We start from the raw sequence: 17953 nt of genomic DNA on the forward strand, positions 1-17953 counted from the left end.
ACTATCCTTTCAGGTGCCGCTATCTATTATAAACTGTACAAGCTGAATTGAACACACGGCATTGTTATCAATTAATTTGGATTATTGCATCATAATATCAATGAAAGGGCAGGTTTGAGTAGCTACACATGGCAACAGCATCATCGAATGAAAATTCGAACACTGTCATGAAGTCTGTTGTATCTGTTCCACTGCATCTTGGTTTGTTTCCTGCCCTAGATGGGGTAAGTAGAGATAATTTAAATAGCTGTGATGTAAAACCCATTTTAAATAAATCTCAAGGTTTTCCAGATGATATACCACCGCCTTGACACAGTGGTACAAAATAAATAACCATAAATACTTACAAAGTTTAAATATGAAATACCTCGTAAGCAGGCACAAAGAGGTTTATTATACCAAACACCGGTGTTATAAGGACTGTTGTTGCCCATCACGCAATAATGTATAAGTTAATTCATTCTTCACCTCATGTGTTTCAAACTACTCTATGTTGAGACAGTGGTGCAATTGTGCAAACAACCTTTACGTAACCTCTTTGCAGACTGAGGATATGATGTTAGTCATAGAAGGGGGCTGACCAATTTGAAACAACATGGCTTCACTTTACCAATAAATTGCTTAATAGCTATAACATTGTGCTTTTAGGGAATTTAATTAAATGTATAAATATACTAAAGCTGGTGTAGCAGCTGATACAGTTTCTGCTGGAAAGTGCAATGAGTCATGGAATTTAATTAACATAACATTGGTTTTAAATAAAGACATATTAGGTTCAACAGGAAGAAACATAGTTCCATTTAAAAGAATTTAATAATAAAAATATTTACTGTTTTAATAAAACTTTTATATTTCAGCTTTCTAAAAAGTATGATCTTGAAACTGTTGAAGATTTAAAAGTTGCTTTTACCGAGGTAAACTATTTGCTGTGTGTTGTTCAATATTTGACATTTGTCAAGTAGGTTATTACCAAGTTAAATTTATCAATCATCTTTTAATAAAAGTGCTACCAGAGAAAGTTTTTAAAGGTATTTTTGAAACTTAAAAAATAAATTTCAATTGACCTTTAAAAGCAGCATTTGTAGTAGAAAGATAAAAAGAGTATAAAGGTATTTGTATTATGACACTTTTTATGACAAATAATATGACATGCTTTAATGAATAAAACACTCAACACATACAACATAGAAATATGTGGAAAATAAAATCAACCATCTATATCACTACTTTTGTGTTTTAATAATTTGCACCTTTGCAAATGGTTTGTTTATGGATAAAAAATACTGAAAACTTTTATTACTAAGAAGAGAAAACCACTTTATATCACTACTTGCAAGTTTTAATGATTACCGTTTGCAAATTGATTGTTTTTTGAAGAAATATTGCCTCCTCCCTTTTGCTGCTGTGTATGTTCCTCGCTGGTGTAGAAGTATTAACACGAATTATCTTTTTAACAGTTTTTATATAACAGGCAGAGAAGTCTGTACCTGGCTTTACACAAGAATTATTAAATGGAGTCATACAAAAGGAAGTTCCTAATGAAGTCAGTTTCACTAAAAGTTTATTACGAATGTCTGGCCAGAACAGCCAAGGTGGGTACCTTCAACTTAGATTTTAATGATGCTGCTGTTCGGACAGCAAAAGTTTTGACTTGATGTGTTATATATTTTGGTAGCATGACCTTCTGTTTAGCCCATATTCATTTGCACTTTGGTGGAACTATGTTTGTTGTTATAGGAAATGGAATAGATTCACCAAAGAAAACATAGCTATATAGGCCATAGAATATGTTATTTATATTATGGACTAAACGCAGCCAAACCAATTCTTATTTATTTTGTTTCTGTGAGTTTGGCATAAAATTAGAAATTGTCTTTGAATTATTCAATGTGTTCGCTTCATACCATACATAACTTATCTTTTCAACTTGACATATTCCGCTACCTAATTTAGAACATTTGTGACTTATTGCTTAATTGTGTTTGTATAATGACGAAATATCAATATGTGGTATCAACTCAAGTGTGCATACAATAAAATTTATTGTTTGTGAAACTCTGTTAATGGTTTATTTCATACGCCCACACATTGTAGTAGCTAGAATGATAGTTATGCTAAAAAATAATTTTTTTAAAACATAAAATTTTAAAGTGATAGGCCTACCCAAAATTTGCGTTGTCATTAAGCACACTTTCAAAATTTGAATTATTGTTCGAAATCTTTCGACAATGTTTTTAAAGATTTTACCTTGAAGTGCTATAACATATTATGAGATCACCCCTATATGTGAAGTGACATGTAGCCCCTAACATTACACCTATGATGTCAATCCAGTGTTACCATACCCATTTAAAGCAAACTCTGGTTTTATTTGGCACTGCATAAAATGTTTTTATATTACAGAATATGCTCTTCAACGTAAAGAAAAAGAATTTTTCAAACTTGGGGAACAAGCCCACACACTTAAACGTATCTTATCTAGGATTCCTGATGAAATGAATGACAGAACAAGATTTTTACAAACTATAAAGTGAGTGAGTTTGACATTGGGACATAACTTTTATAATAAGGTTTAAAATATAGAATAAGATTTAAATCAATTTTGTTGTTGCCAATTTTTTACTGCTAGTTTTTACTTTTTTGTAACACCCTGAGTGTTCGGGTAATATTAGCCAACTGTGGTCTAAATTTTAGGTTCCTTAACATGCCCTCAGCCCAACTGTAGGAATTCGTATAGAAGTAGGTATATAATTGCAACTTAAATTAAAAGAATGCATTTTGGTGTGATAGTAACTAATACTGTAGTGTAACACTGTAACAATGTAAAATATGAATGGTATTTCCAAGTATTGGGTTTATATTTATTAAACTAAACTTAATAAAAATATTTTTTTAACAGAGACATTGCAAGTGCTATAAAAGATCTTCTGTCTGCAGTAAATGAGGTATTTAAAAAGTACAGCACCAAAGCTAACAGAAGGGTAAGTTTCACTTGAATGTTATTAAGTTTAGATAACAACCTTGACATAACACCACAGACCACAGATGTAATACATAACACCATGTTGTGGTAACATCAGTATAGCTGCCCAACACAAAATCTATTATTACCAATACTAAAGTAACGTTATTAGAAATATTTTGTTGTCAATCTAAAAACAAAGACAATTAAACTTTTAAACTGCTGTTAGTAATCCAAATACCATCCCTAAATGAATCTGTAAAAATGATTTGGTTTTGCTTGTTTCTTTAGAATTCCCAATAATGGTTTCACTCATAAATAATCGATACGATTGAAGCATCCATTGTGTGTGTTGGGGTGTTTGAATTGCTAGCTTTGTGTGGAATTCATGCTCCTACTTGTTATACATTAACTATATTCCTATCTGTGCTTTTAATGACCAACATACCTCACACAATATGTAAGGTCAACTTGCTATGTTGATTTAGGCTCTGGGTTAGTTATGTTTAATATATATATATGTTGTTGGCTAATAATACTTATTGTGTGTGAAATAGTGCGAAAAACTAATTGTGTTATATGGATTTTTTTTGATTATCTGTTAACTCATGAAGAGTAGAAAAGGTGTCTGAAACAGAAAAAAAACATGTTATAAAGACTGTCGTTTCTCCACCTTGAAAGATAAAAATATTCATTTATTCAAGACACTTTCCAATGTGCTGGTATAAGCTTTAAACTCTGCATTGAAATACAGGCACTTGATATTCAAAAGAAGGAATTCGTGAAATGCTCTAAGGGTTTTAGCGACACTCTCAAATCTTATTTTAAAGATGGAAGGTAAGAGGGCTCTCATGTGTAGGTTAGGTGGTGCTTATTTAAGTAGCCTATTATGAACAAACAATAGTAATAGCTTGTTTTAATTTAACCACAATTCAGGTATATCTTGTTTCTACATATGGCGAGGACCAAGGGTCAAATAAATGTCACATTTGTTTTAGGTTTTTCTAGTATAATATTCTTACACTTCTACTTCTTATAGAACAAATGTTTTGTTTACTTGTGGCATGACTTTGTTATGTCTATTTATGTAAAGTTAGGGGCCAACCCCAGGGTATGCAGGCATGTTCCACATTAAACATTAAAAACAAATAAGTTAAGTTTGTTTAACAATATAGTGTGCCCAACTATTCCAGCCTCCCATGCGTTGCATTAGTTGGTGCCTATGGATTTACTTCTATAATATGGATTAAATCAAATTGTTTTATGCCAGAGTATGTTTTTATGGCTAAATACATTATACCTATATAGTTATATACTAGGCCTACCATATATATTATTAAAATTACCTTGTTTTCACATACATTATTACCATATGTCGGTATATAGCATACCACATATAATATTTCTTGTTATATTTTCCAGTGAAGTTCCTGTGTATGTGAGCGCGAACCGTCTTATCCACCAAGCAAACGCCATTCTTCTTGTGTTTAAGATGACAACTCCTGACTGATGATGTTACAAACTATATCTGTGATGTTATTTTATCAAGCTTTCGTCTCGGACTATATTTAAAGTCCGGTTATAACCCTCGTCGTGTTTTCAAAGCTTGCTTACGGTTTTTAAGACATTTATAAAACCGAACATAATTTCCCAACACTTTACACATTTTACTCTGGACCAGTGTTACCAGATATGTTTCCCAGGCTAAAGCCGAAGACCAAATTTTTCATTGGCATCACAGTAAGGCATTGTTCAAATCAATGACATCACAATGATGGGGTATTCCTGTGTAAACAGCAAAACGTGCAATAACCAAACACCAATCAATCTTAAAAAATGACTCCCAAATAAGAAGCATTATATATTACATGGTTGTACAGTGTAACTTGTCCCAGCCACACTTTTTGAGTTCCTTTTTGTACGAATAGGAAGGTCATTTCCTGTTTTTGTATTTGTGGGAATAGGAAATGAAAACTGGGTTGAATTGACAATAACAATTCGTGTTTAGATTCTATTTCCCACCATATATAACCTTCTCGAGACAAAGAAACATCATTGTTTTCGTTCCATTATCTCCTTTTATGACGTCACACGCTCCTACCGCTGGTGCTTCCTGTATTTGAACCGCGGTCACGTGACAGCTACGTCACAATCACCGCGAAAATCGCGACGTTTTTTTCGCCTCGGTCCGAGTATCAGCATACATAATACAAACCGTGCTCGGGGCTCGGAATTTTGTTATAACTTAAACAAAGAAATTTTATTCATGAATTACCCGAAACACATAACCACTAACGAAATTTTGACCTTTTTTTCTACTATCTACTTTAATATGAAGCAGGTTTCAACAACAAGAGTACAGTGTATTTTGTTATAAGCTTTAATTGTACTACGTATTAAACTGCTTTCCAAACCATTCATTTTAAACTGAAATTCATCCGCTTGAATTTAAATTCTAAAGTGTTTGGTTTTTAATGCTTGAAAAGGTTTTGTAATTCTAGTTTACATTCTTGTCCTTTCGTTTATTTGTTGAGCATTAAGTCGTGTTGGTTGTTTTTGTGAAACAGATTCCGTATATTACGTTTCGTAGGAATAAAATTACATTAAATAAGGGAAACGTGGTTACTGGTTAGCCTGCCTGTGTGTAGCCCAAAAGTTATGGGTTCGAGGCTCGAAGTCGTTACATTGTGACCGTGTTTTTCCTTGGGAAAAACAATTAACGACACGTCCTCAAAATGATCACCGTATGGCAAACGTTGGTCCTCAGATACCCTTGTAAAGACCTGCTGTTGCGCAGCTACGTGAGGATAAAGATGTTGCATTCAGACATTCTCGATTTTCCCGCTATACGGTGTAATTTAATCTTTACTGTCATCAAGCGGACGTGACGACTTGGTCATTAAATGATCGTTATTGTTGTTGACTTTTACCTGTCCCCAGAATTGCAACCGTTTAACGTGGCAGTACAATACGGTATTTGTCCAAGGTTAAATACATACATTAGCGCTTAAAATATGTGGGAATTCGGCAGTGAGCGTGAGGTGACTACACAGTCATAATATTAAAGCTTAATTTTAATATATACCCAACCGAAGGATGTTTTAAGTGTATTTAGTACGTATAGCCTGTCTCATATTAACGAAGTAATGAGAAAATAGTCAATTTGACTTAGTATATAAAATCACAACGGTCGGTTAACTTTACGACTTATTTACCATTGAAGCATCTCTATGTTTGCCACCCTACTGTACAAGAATAAAGGACCAATACTGACTACGTACGGAAGTACTATGTGACGTCACAGAAACGAAGGATGTTATGAATTTAAAATACGCGGATGGTTCTTAAGTGGGTTTCTCCGACTACACTACGCTTGCTGTAGTGACGCTTTAGCCCGCATATGGTTTGCTTTGGCACAGGTAGTGTAGTACCTACGTGTTTTGATAGGTATAGCACTGAATAGGTTATTGTTATGTTATTTTTGAAAGGGGTCAGGCTTAAAAGTGTTTTATTTGCTTTAGCTTTTTACGGTCTTGTTAACGTTTTTAAGGGCAGATCTAAAACTTGGTTTCAGCAAAAGTGAATTATGTTAAAAAGGATACAATACAAGTTGACCTTCATACTGTAGGGAGAGATTCATACCATGGGACACCTTTGGCACCTAATATCCCATATTTCCCAAAAACATGGACCATTCACTTAGACCTACTATATTAACATACTTGCATACAGTGTTGCACAGAAGTGACTTATTCCAATACTATGACTATCGCAGGCAGCAACCAACAAGTACACGTCATTTTTGGGCAAGAATATAGTTTACACTAAATCTCGCACAACGAGGCAGATTAACTTGTGGTTGCCTTTCGTCACTTCTCGTTTTACAATAAATTTCCCACAGCGCTAATCTTGTGCTTGGATACCTTATTTGGATGATACTTTACAATCCACAATACCAACTCCCAGGTTAAATAGTTACATTGTAACTTCGGCCGGTAAATCCCACTTAGTTTGGCTATGCTTGGTTAAATGCGTGCAGAGTATGTAAACAGGTATTTAAAAAGAGAAAATGTGCTTGGGGTTACAGCTGCTTATACTGCTCATTATAGTAAGTCAGGTATAATATGGTCCGTGGTTTTATAATCTATTTTATTGCTCCATATGAAATACAGAAATTTACAGAATTATATATATATAACTGTATATCCTCACAGCTATATAAGAGCGATGTTTTTGTTAAAAACGCGATTATGAAACATAGGACAATGTGTGCTAACGGTATCCATCTTATCCTACAATAGTAGATGTAAAATTAAGCAGCCGCAATATGGTTACACAGTGCGACCATAGTATAGTATGGACCTAATTAGATATTTAGATGATAACACGAGAGTACTGCAATGACTCGGCCCCGCACATCAGATAAACATTAAATGCTCATAGGCATAGTCAAAAATTTTATGTTGTTTGCTCTTATACCAAAACCAGTGAGATATATCGTTGCGTGTGTGAGGATTATTAAGTACGTTACACAGATCGGTTTACGAATTAGTTCCCTGTATAGGCATTAAATGAAGATTAGACAGTGTAAATGCGTTCATATAATACAATATTAAACTTGCGTTGAGCTGTTTAAAAGCGTGTGAGTTTTATCCGAAGCCATTGCGGTGCAAAGATTGTATTACAGCTCAGACAGTTTACATCCTGAATTATAAATAGCGTTACAAGCTGGCACGACGAAAGGAAATTGTTCAACTATATTCGAGTCAGGCACGAGAAGGTTTTTAAACCTGGCGCTGTGATATTTGCATTGTCGTTCGTAAACTTGGGACAAGGTAGCATGTTAGTTAGTCAGTGTTCCACAATATAGAATACAATCCTGTTATTTAAAGTAACGTATCTTGCCGAGACAAGAAGTTAGTATGAAATTTATGAAATTAATTTACCGGATGAGCGAAAATTACTATTTTTCATAATGCCCGATATAAAAGACGGAACAGAACAGTTTGTTTAACTGGAATGATAACTATATTAGTTATTGACCTAAAATATGATAGAGTGTAAATATGGCCATAATTAGGTAATAAAGAAATATAGGTGGTGTACTCTGTATATTTGACGTAGCAATTATACATTGACAGCCACGATATATTGATCTGTGTGTTGGGTATAAGGGAGTAAGGGTATGTGTAGCTAAGGGTAATCAGGGTATAATTAAGTAACATGTACTTCTAATCTAACACAAAATGAAATAATTCATTGTAAGTTATATTTGCAATAAATATGGGCGCGTATAGGTTTCTTGTGGCGTTACAAGAATTATTATGTTCGTGCCTAATTATTATAGTTGTTGTCACACGAAAACGTACAGTTGATTGTTTGAATGAATGGAACTTATTATCCTTGCGTGGCGAGGCAGCCACAGTCGTTAAAAACGTTTTTTGTTTCATACAGCTTGCTGTGCTCGCTTCCCAGTTGCCAAATATGTAACTCCTTAATTGTTCGTTTCCCCGAATTTCGCCCCTTGCTACCCTGTAAATATTAAGCAATAAATTTAAGTAAAAAATCAATAAATCATCAGGTATGGTAAACGTTAGGTGCAGCGCACAGACCTCATTATACAAAAGCGCTCTTCGTATATGAGCTCGTTAAACGTACCATACAGGCAGCTGTAAATATAGGGCAAGTCTACATATATACGCACGAAACAAGATTGCCAAGTTGTTGTGAAAATCGTGTGGTTTCTTTTTGTATGGTTTAAATATATGCATGTTTGTTGTGTCATAACGCGTCGTGTGTTTTGGTATATAGCTATAGCCATGTTTTCACGTCACGATATTCGCACAGCATTAAAAACGAAGCCTGTAGTTTGTATTAGTCACAGTTTGAGAATGACTAACAATTTATATAGTTGCATTAACGGTAGTAGTAGTAAATAATATAATATGTAAGCAAAGGGTTGCGTGTAGTGAGGCAATTAGTAAGTACTGCTTGATGCACAAGCGGTTTATTACGTCGTGGGATTTATATAAGATGAACTAAGAATCTCAATGGACAGGCTAAGATATCGATCTTTGTCGGTAAAATTTGTTATCAGCATAATTAGGCTTGTTTTCTAAAACTGCTCTTCCAGTATTTATTTGCATATCGACGTTTCCACGATCGTGCGTACAAATAAATGTTAAAACGGCTGGTTTAGAAAACAGGTGGAATATTCCCGGCAGCAACGGTGCATATAATTAGGCTTAATTAAAAGTTCCAAGACGGTACATTCCGGGAAAGCGCTTGTTTTGCGGTTGGCGTTCAGAGCAATTTATGCTCATAACTAGAATTAGGCGATAGTACACAGGGCCTAGGGAAATGTATTAAGTCAATATTCAAAGTACAGATTGCTTTCGCCTTTAAAGTAGGCAGTGATATGTACACTTACATTGGACTACAGTTATTATTCATTTAGACAAAGTGTATGAGTTGTATGTTTAGGGACGTATTCAATATGTAGTATTTGTACAGTAAGAGCATTTATAGTACAGCTAATAGTAGCCAATAAAGGTGTGTTATGTGAGTAGTTACTTTATTGAGTTATAAATGGCACGGGTCTTTTTAATTCTTGTCAATTTTATGTGTTTCTTTTTTTGCAAACTTATTGTTGTAGCATAGTATGGCCAAGTAAGGTGAAAACCATTCTTGCATAATATTCTATTTCCTAATAGTGCTTTAACCATCTTTTACGCTCTTGTTTTTAATTTTTATCGTACATTTGGTATAGTAATAACAAATAGATACAAAGTATATAAACCCGCATCCTCACAACCCTAAAGGCGCATTGTAAATTGTTAAAAACACAATTAAAACATTATGTGCGAACGGTATTTATCTTCCCTTACAGTACTATACTATGATATACCAGTAAAGGCGACGTGTTAATAATTGCTTTGCGGTAATATAGAGCTTTGTTCAAACATAAACTGCTTGAAATTATCAGCTACACTGATAAGTGTATCGACACTCAGCATATGGACGTTATTGGAATTTCGATAAACCTAAAATGTTTGTTTAAAATTTAACGACTGTCGTTATGCCGCTATATTTTGTCTTTTAGTTTTAACTATTATAAATTTCACTTCCGCAGTTAAAAAGTTACAAATATATATAGACCCCTTCTTGACGTTCCTTTTTGTGACAGTTTTAGAATAAATAAATAAATAAATAAATAAACATAACTTAATTTCCTCGCGTGGCGGGGTGGCTACAGCAGTCTTTAACACGGGATGTTCTGTTTCATTTACTCCGTGTTCGCTTATATACGGTAGGGTGGGGGAAGATGGGACACCTTTTGCACGTAATATCTAACTGTCCTGATCATGTTTTAAACAATTAACAACGGTCTATGGTGAGAATACGGTTTTATAATTCTTTGAATGTTCTTTGCTTAACACCGAATGGGATGAAAAAAAAAATAAAATAAAAAAGTGTCCCATCTTCCTTCACCCTACTATACATATAGTTACCACGTATTTAACTTTGTGGAAATAACATAATTTTTAATTTATCTCTTTCAATACAGCATATAACGTAAGTCAAATTTATTAAAACAAATTTTGTGACTGGAAACGAGGCGGAAATGACTTCACACGAGTCAGAAAACGCTTCAGGATTTCTGAAACCCGAAATGGAATCTCAACGTAGACATTCCTGGGATGGGAGATTTTCGACCAACAAGATTGACCTGGGTATGAGTCGTGTCCTATAATGCACACGTTTCTTAACCATATGCTAGCTTTTCGCCACCGTAATCGTAGAGACAAATAAAAGCTACTATTGTTATAGGTGGCGAATCGACTGTTTGCCGAAACGACTCGAAGGGAAGGCGCAGAAGAGAGCTTAGGAGATCACATGTGGTGACGGAAGCACCTGATGTGACATTGTTTGAGGAGCAAGATCAAAACAATGCATCAACTATTCCGACTGTGAGTAAATAATTAGCTATTATTACGTCATCGTGACGTAGAGTGGCCTAGAGGTAAATGATAAGTTACGCAGGTACGACTAAATGATAAATATAGTAAGGTGGGAAAAGATGGAACACCTTTGCATTCTGTTTTCTCGTCCCGTTTGGTAGAAAACAAAGAATATTCATAGAATTATAAAACCGTATCCTCACGACTCCCACAGACCGTTGTTAATTGTTTAAAACACGGCCGGATAATTGTATATTATCTGCTACTATATAACGCGACACCCTGAATCCTATATACAGCCCACCAAAAGAGCAGTAAGCGTTTATTATAGCGTCTTGCCCAACGTAGATATGCGTATATCAATATCAAGATATCGAGTTACGACATAAGCGCTTCATCACTGAGGCACAGAGCCGAACATATACGGTGTTCACACTATTTCTGCTTTTATCTAGATTAGAAGTGTGCCCTTTTACAAATGCAGTAACATACTCCCAAATGATTTATTTTACCCCAGAAAGATGACCCTACGCCAGTGGCAAGCGAAAACAAAAACACGAACAATCGCCCATGGGGACTAAGGAGGCGAATTACTAAGACTGAAAACCATTGCGAAAAAATCGAAGATTCAACTCCCGCCAACCAAACCGGGACCCCGAAAAGGCGAAGCGGCATTGCTAGTTTCGCAACCGGGAGTTCCCCTCGTAATTTGTGGCAGCCACAAAAACCAAGCGTCCGTTTCACCGATGTTAACGACTCAAACATCAACGCTGCTACCCCGCCAGACATGAGCTCAAGGTCTTTTAGAAACAGGAGAGCTACAGTTCATTATTCGTCGACTGGAAGACCGTCAGTGATGGAACGAAGGTATAGGTTTTATCATGGCCTACTGAAGATACCTTTAATAGGGTTCTACGTTTATTTTATACAGCATATAGAAAAGTCGTCGTGCTTATATAAATTATGTATGTATTTTAATCTTATACGCACATTACTCGATTGGTACACGGTCAAAGAAGGTACATACCGTGTGAAATTTAGTAAAGCCGTTGTGGATATATCGAATACCGTAAACTAAATTCATTTCTCAAAGGTTGCTACAACCCATCGCAGTATTTCTTGGGTAAGCAATTTAGCAACACTTCTGTCAAAGTTTTAAATTGCTGAAATGTTTGGCCGAATCTTAGTTTCCCCTTGGCTTAATTTGCTACTGTGTGCCTTTTATTGACAGAATTTATTTCGTTCTCATAACAAACTAAACCTCACCTTTCTCTACAACTAAATGCAAAATACTTATTTTAACTCAAGAACGAAAGCATCTTTTGCTATAACTTCTTTCTTTTGTTATTATTTTCGTTTGCCGTGTGTGTATGCATGGTTCAATAGTTGGTAAAATCTTGTTTTATAAAGTTAAAAAGCTAAAGCTATTGCGTAATCACCAGACATCCAGCAAGAATAGCTCTGGAAGCTAAAGAAGGCAAGGCATTGGAACAAACGAAGGATATTTGTAAAGATTATATTGTACACAGACTCCAACAACGTAAACTTGCCAACAGGTATTTTAATTTTTTTACATTTCAAAATTAAAACTATATAATGTTATACTAATGTATACCTATCCAAATTTGCGTGTTAGTGTTGTATACCATAGTTACAGTTTTATATGACGTTTTGTTATAAGAGAAAATAAATTCAAACTTTTTAATGCGAAAATTAGAGTTTTGGACATTAGTTTTAGCCCGAGGGACCATTCCTCGCTTCTTATAGCTGTCGTGCCGAAGTCCAAACAACCTATTTTCTGAACTACTTCGACACAAATTCGTTTTTTTATTTTTACTTTATTTTTCCATTGAATAGTATAGTACTGTGAGGCAAGATGGGTACCATTTGATTAGACTATAAGATCCCATATTTCGTAGTTGTGTTTTTAACATTTAACAACGCTATTTTATAGTCGTGAGTATATAATCTATTATTCCGTCGAGTTTTAATTTTGGTTAAAAAATAAATAATTCATCAAATATGTTTTGTTTTTGGCGATTACCCTAATTAAACAACGTTTAGGTTTTGTGTACATAATTTTAACATTTCAAATGACGTCATCAGAGTAAAAGTGACGCGACAACAATCAGCAAGTCGAGCGTTGTCTCGTGACGTCATTTTCATCGCCAGTGAACTAGAACGAATGCAGAAACACCTTTATAGTGACGTGTCGAAACAGGTTGGAACAATATTATTGTTATAACTTACCTCTGGTGCTCACACAGTTTATAAACCTCTTGTAATATGTTAGTGTCCAGTAACCATTGCACATCAGGGTCAAGCGTGTCCATCTCTTTTGAGCAGTCTTGCTGCTACCAATAATCTGTATATAATCCGCCTTGGGCAAGACTTAACGGTTATTTCTCCAACCCAGTGGTCCCCAATGGGTTGTCCAAATTGTCAGCCATAACAAAAACAATCACCCACAAAGTTGCATACGTGGTAACTCGCATGCGGACCCGAGGTGTATATGGAATAAAACACCCGTGTTAAAGATCGTCTTTGCTTCGCCACACGACCGAAAATGAGATTTATTGATACATTAAACTTTATATTTTATACAGATTGGAATCACATTACGATCAGAAGATGTTTTACGGAAAGTATTTTTTGAACTTGCTGGTGAAATTCTGACCACGGAACCCGTGACGGTAAAATGAGTTTTGTTTATAAGGCTTTGTCTGTCCGCCTTTAATTGTTCTTATGTTGTCTAATTGGCTTTTTAGGTTAGAACTTACAAGTCTTCGCTAAATAGAACAAATCAACTCATGTAGTGCTGTGGGGTAAAATGGGACGCCTATATCACATACTATCTAGATATCGTTGAATGTTCTTTATTAATTACCAAACGTAGAAAAGAATGAAAACGTGTGCCAACTTTCCCAATTCCACTATATATACATTAACGTTGTAACGAGGCTCGACACTGTTACCAATATGAGCGTATGTGGCCTTGGCAAGACACTTAACGGCGACGACCTGAATTGGACGTAGAAACGTCGGTCTTTTAGGGTCACAATTAATTAAAAAGGGCCAAAAGTTTCATCAACGACATGAAACATTTTTACAGATACCGAAAGAAGCGACCGTCAATGGTGAAACGAAAAAAGAAAAATCGCGCGCCTTTGTTTCAAGCGGCTCCAGAATAATCGAGATAACGTGGGGTCGTATTTGTGCCGTGGTAGCAATTGCTGGAGGTAATGAGAAGTTTTACTGTTTGTAATTGATGGAAAATGTTTAGTAGGTAGAAATGCATCTTACATGCACAGTAAACGATCTAAATGGCAAGTTTAAACTGCATTAATTCAATATATATAATCGACCCCAAAGTTACACTTGTGATAACTGGTAGTCGGGCACGAGGTGCATGAACCAATTATAACGACTGCCCGCTACGCCACGGGATAAATAATAATTTACGTTTATTCATTCATCTCTATACCATTCCTGTTTTGCAGGTTTATCCATAGACTGTGTAAACCAGGGACATTCAGACTTAGTTAACCAACTTATCGAATTTTGCGGTGAATTTGCAAGCGAGGAAGGTGTCTTGAGATGGATAGTTTCACAAGGGGGTTGGGAAACTCTGAGAGAAATGACTGATGACCATTCTGCTAGTCATACGGCCAATGACTACGGATATTTAACTCACATCTGTAATGTTGCATTAGCGTTGACCGCGTGTACCCTAGCAACAGTTTTGAGTGTTGTAGCGATTGCCAGCGTTTCCGACACTGCCGGATAGTTTGATACTTATTTTTATACATAAAATTGTGACATGTTACTGCTGCTATTGCATTGCGACACCCTTTTTACGTGCATTATTAAAGATATTTTCAGTCGTAAAACTGTGAACATAAAGTAAATAATAACTTATTTTCAAATAATCCACTGCTGTTAGACGTGGCTAGAAAGTTAAATTAATTAAGTGACTAGAAAGTTTAATTAATTAAAAAAATCACGAAAAAATGCTATGCGGATTTATTTAGGATTTCTATGTTTGCACTCACGCCGTAGATTTAGAACAGATGAGACGTAAGTGATGTAAGTTGCGTTGTGGTTACGTTGGAAATAGGAGAGCGGTGGCGGGCTGGTAGTTGGAAATTACATAGAGTTCTTAATAGTATTAGGTCACTCTCAACTAAATGTTGTATAGGATAATGTGTGTACGTAATATGGAATGCAACAGTTGTATTTTTTGGCGGGTTTATTATTGATGATATAGCAAGACCGTGTTGTATATATTTGCAAAGTTTGTGTATACGCAAATTGCAGCAAATACCTGTCAACATTTGTGCAACAGTGTGTTCAAAGCTTTGGTGTGTTAACACAGATGCAACTTTGAGACGGAAATTTGCGTTTAAAGTCGTCCTAAGGTAAAACAAATAAAAACCGGGACACTATTAACTTGTATAGTATGCTTACAGGTTGACACTTGACATACAAATCCCATTTGTAAACTTTATTCTAAATTAGCGGGATCGATTAAAGAGTATAATACTGTCCATTTCTTTAGTAACCAGGTGGACATCAAGTTTTATGGTCTAGTTTTAAATGCTGAATCGCCAATCTCATATTTACTTGAGTTATAATGGATAAGGAAGAGGAAGAAGATGATGAGGTTGTGGAAGAGATTGATGTCTTCCTCTCTAAAGGATTAAATGGGATGATAAACCTCATCCAGTACCCAGTGTGTAGCGCAAAGCGACAATATGCTGCAGACCAACGTAAGACTGCCCGTGTAAAACCGGTCCATAAAAAGCTTGAATTAGAAGTTGTGTTGGACGTGAGCAGTCCTAATTATGATCAGAGTAAAGGGGAACAGATTGCCCTCAATGTTGATGGTATTGGTGGTGAAGGGATGACTTATGAAAGCTCGGTGATGGATACACAGGTATTAACTTCAGTTGCAGTTCCTCACCATGGGAAGAGGTATGTAGCTGCTCTGGTTACTGAAGGCCAGTTACACTGCACTCCTGTGAGTGAGGTGCTACAGCTGCGACCTGGTTTTAAATATATGGATCGTGCGGAAATGAGAGCGCTTCAAGCTGCCAAGATGAAAGCAGCTGAATCTGGCAACTCTTCACAAGATGAAGCTGAAGATGCAAAAACTGTGAGTGTTCGGTTTAAAGGTGCGGAGACAGAAGCAGCTAGAACGGCACGTGAAAGGTCATATGCTGCTTATGAGAAGCGACTGTTTGCTGAAAAATGGGTGACAGCAAGCGTGCATTCTGAAAGTAATAGTTACTCTGAGCGCGAAAGGAACAGAATGATTTGTAAAGTTAATCCTGATTCTTTCTCGACATTCACTGAGATGACATTACCTCCATCCCAGTACCTTGCTAATATTGTTCCTACCTATTCAATATCTGAGGCTGAAGCATCAATCAACCCTGAAAACATTTTATCTTTAAGTAACTTAAAATCTATGTCATTAGCTGATCAACTAAAAGCCTTAATGAAAAATTCAAAGATAATTCACTTTTCTCACTTAACAACATTACTACCCGATGCCCCTGAAGCAAACGCAGTTGTCCGGTCTTTGCAATCCTTTGCTGTTCTTGTACAAGGCTGCTGGGTTGTTAAAAGTGACGTACTATACCCACCTGACACTGTAAGTTCAATATCTGGAATACCTTCAGAAACAATGTGTAAAGCAAGGGATTATATTTTATCCAAGTTTAATCTCTCTGAGTTCCTAAATAGAAAGGAAATCGTGCAAGTATTGAAAATGTCTGGGGAAGAAATTAAAGTCATGTTTGACCAAATTGCCGTCATGAAAGCTGGTAAAGGTTGGCGTTTGCGACTTTTACCAGACCTTCGTTTTTCTTCCCGGTTTCCAGAGGTTTGTGAACGCCAAGCAATGGTTTGGAAAGCAAGACATAAGCAGCTTGCTAAACATTTCAATGTACCCGAAGACACTTGTAACAGTGGTAAGACAAATGCACCAGATCCCCACAAAAAGAATAAGTTGGCATCGCCAAAAGAACCCAAAGCAACTATAAAGCGATCCCCGAAAGAGAAAAACAAAGCAAGCTTGAAACCTATTAAAAAAGAGCCATTTGATGACAAAAAATTTGCTGCGAAAAATGGATGTAACAAACCTAGTGTTAATAAACTGGAAATAAAATCTGAGAATTTAACAAATGGTGGTTCTGTCCAAATAAAATCAGAACTTGTTTCCCCATCTGCCAATAGCTTTACCCCAATGGATTATGAATTTACTGATACGGAAAAAGCAACCAGCTTTAAAAAGTTGTTGGAGAATACTTCAGCGTCTTCGGATTCCGTAAACGGGTTTCTTAATTCCTCTGTGGAACTCTTTAATAAAAATGAGACAGTACCAGAACCAATGGATACAAATATTCAACCCTTTATTAACCCTAGCAATGTTCAAATTGGTCTTACTGTGGATCAACATGGTCCAATCAATGTAGACGGCATTAATTCAACAGTTGCTTTAGTGGCTGATCAGGTTCGATTACAACTGTCTTCGCCAAAATCATGTCAGGACAATGAAAATATTTTTAATGGCAATAAACCACTTTCTAACCAAGACATGCAACATTAACGAAATCTTGAGGATTAAATCTGACATTTATAGAAAGTTTTTCAAAATTTCCATGTTCCTATGTTTATTTGTGCCAAGTCAGTTTTAATCCTCGTAATGTGATTTTTGTTTCATTTCTTATGTGCCACCTGTTCGTTGTTATGTTAAATAGTGTAGTGCTATTTACGCAATACTAAGTATGTTTATCATGTTTGTTTTCATCACGAACGTTATTGGTTGAATAAATGATCGTCCATGTTTCTGCCACGTGTTTTGATGGATGACATTAAGGATCATTTTGGATAACAATCAAGTTCTATACTTGTGCGGATCAGTGTCCTGCTGAGTGTCCTGCACATACACATATGTTAGCAGCGATGAGCCGTGAACCATTGCCCCACGGTTACTGGCATGCTTGCTAACTAACCGTGGCGTCGT

The 17953-nt window shown here is 35.8% G+C and overlaps 3 protein-coding genes across 4 annotated transcripts; all 3 read left to right on the plus strand.

Annotated features, from left to right (window-relative positions):
• Positions 1-10: 10 nt before the first annotated feature.
• LOC100176205 (programmed cell death protein 10) lies at positions 11-5577 on the plus strand. Its single transcript, XM_002129202.5, has 7 exons — positions 11-224; positions 858-914; positions 1472-1592; positions 2404-2530; positions 2900-2981; positions 3717-3799; positions 4385-5577. Exons 1-7 carry the CDS (start codon positions 129-131, stop codon positions 4470-4472), a joined length of 654 nt encoding a protein of 217 aa, XP_002129238.1. The 5' UTR covers positions 11-128; the 3' UTR covers positions 4473-5577.
• Positions 5578-10496: 4919 nt separating this feature from the next.
• LOC100186363 lies at positions 10497-14841 on the plus strand. Of its 2 annotated transcripts, XM_018812415.2 has the most exons (9): positions 10497-10695; positions 10793-10932; positions 11441-11790; positions 12017-12046; positions 12366-12479; positions 13030-13144; positions 13530-13616; positions 14036-14162; positions 14424-14841. In XM_018812415.2, exons 1-9 carry the CDS (start codon positions 10587-10589, stop codon positions 14708-14710), a joined length of 1359 nt encoding a protein of 452 aa, XP_018667960.1. In that variant the 5' UTR covers positions 10497-10586; the 3' UTR covers positions 14711-14841. The 2 variants fall into 2 exon arrangements, with proteins under 2 accessions (XP_018667960.1, XP_002129296.1); XM_002129260.4 differs by lacking the exon at positions 12017-12046.
• Positions 14842-15184: 343 nt separating this feature from the next.
• Positions 15185-17777, plus strand: LOC100186418 (DNA-directed RNA polymerase III subunit RPC5). Its single transcript, XM_018812412.2, has 2 exons — positions 15185-15341; positions 15482-17777. The coding sequence occupies exon 2, from the start codon at positions 15557-15559 to the stop codon at positions 17534-17536; it is 1980 nt and encodes a 659-aa protein (XP_018667957.1). The 5' UTR covers positions 15185-15341; positions 15482-15556; the 3' UTR covers positions 17537-17777.
• Positions 17778-17953: the final 176 nt, after the last annotated feature.

The sequence above is a fragment of the Ciona intestinalis genome, chromosome 7 (genome assembly GCF_000224145.3).
Source record: "Ciona intestinalis chromosome 7, KH, whole genome shotgun sequence".
Lineage (NCBI taxonomy): Eukaryota > Metazoa > Chordata > Ascidiacea > Phlebobranchia > Cionidae > Ciona > Ciona intestinalis.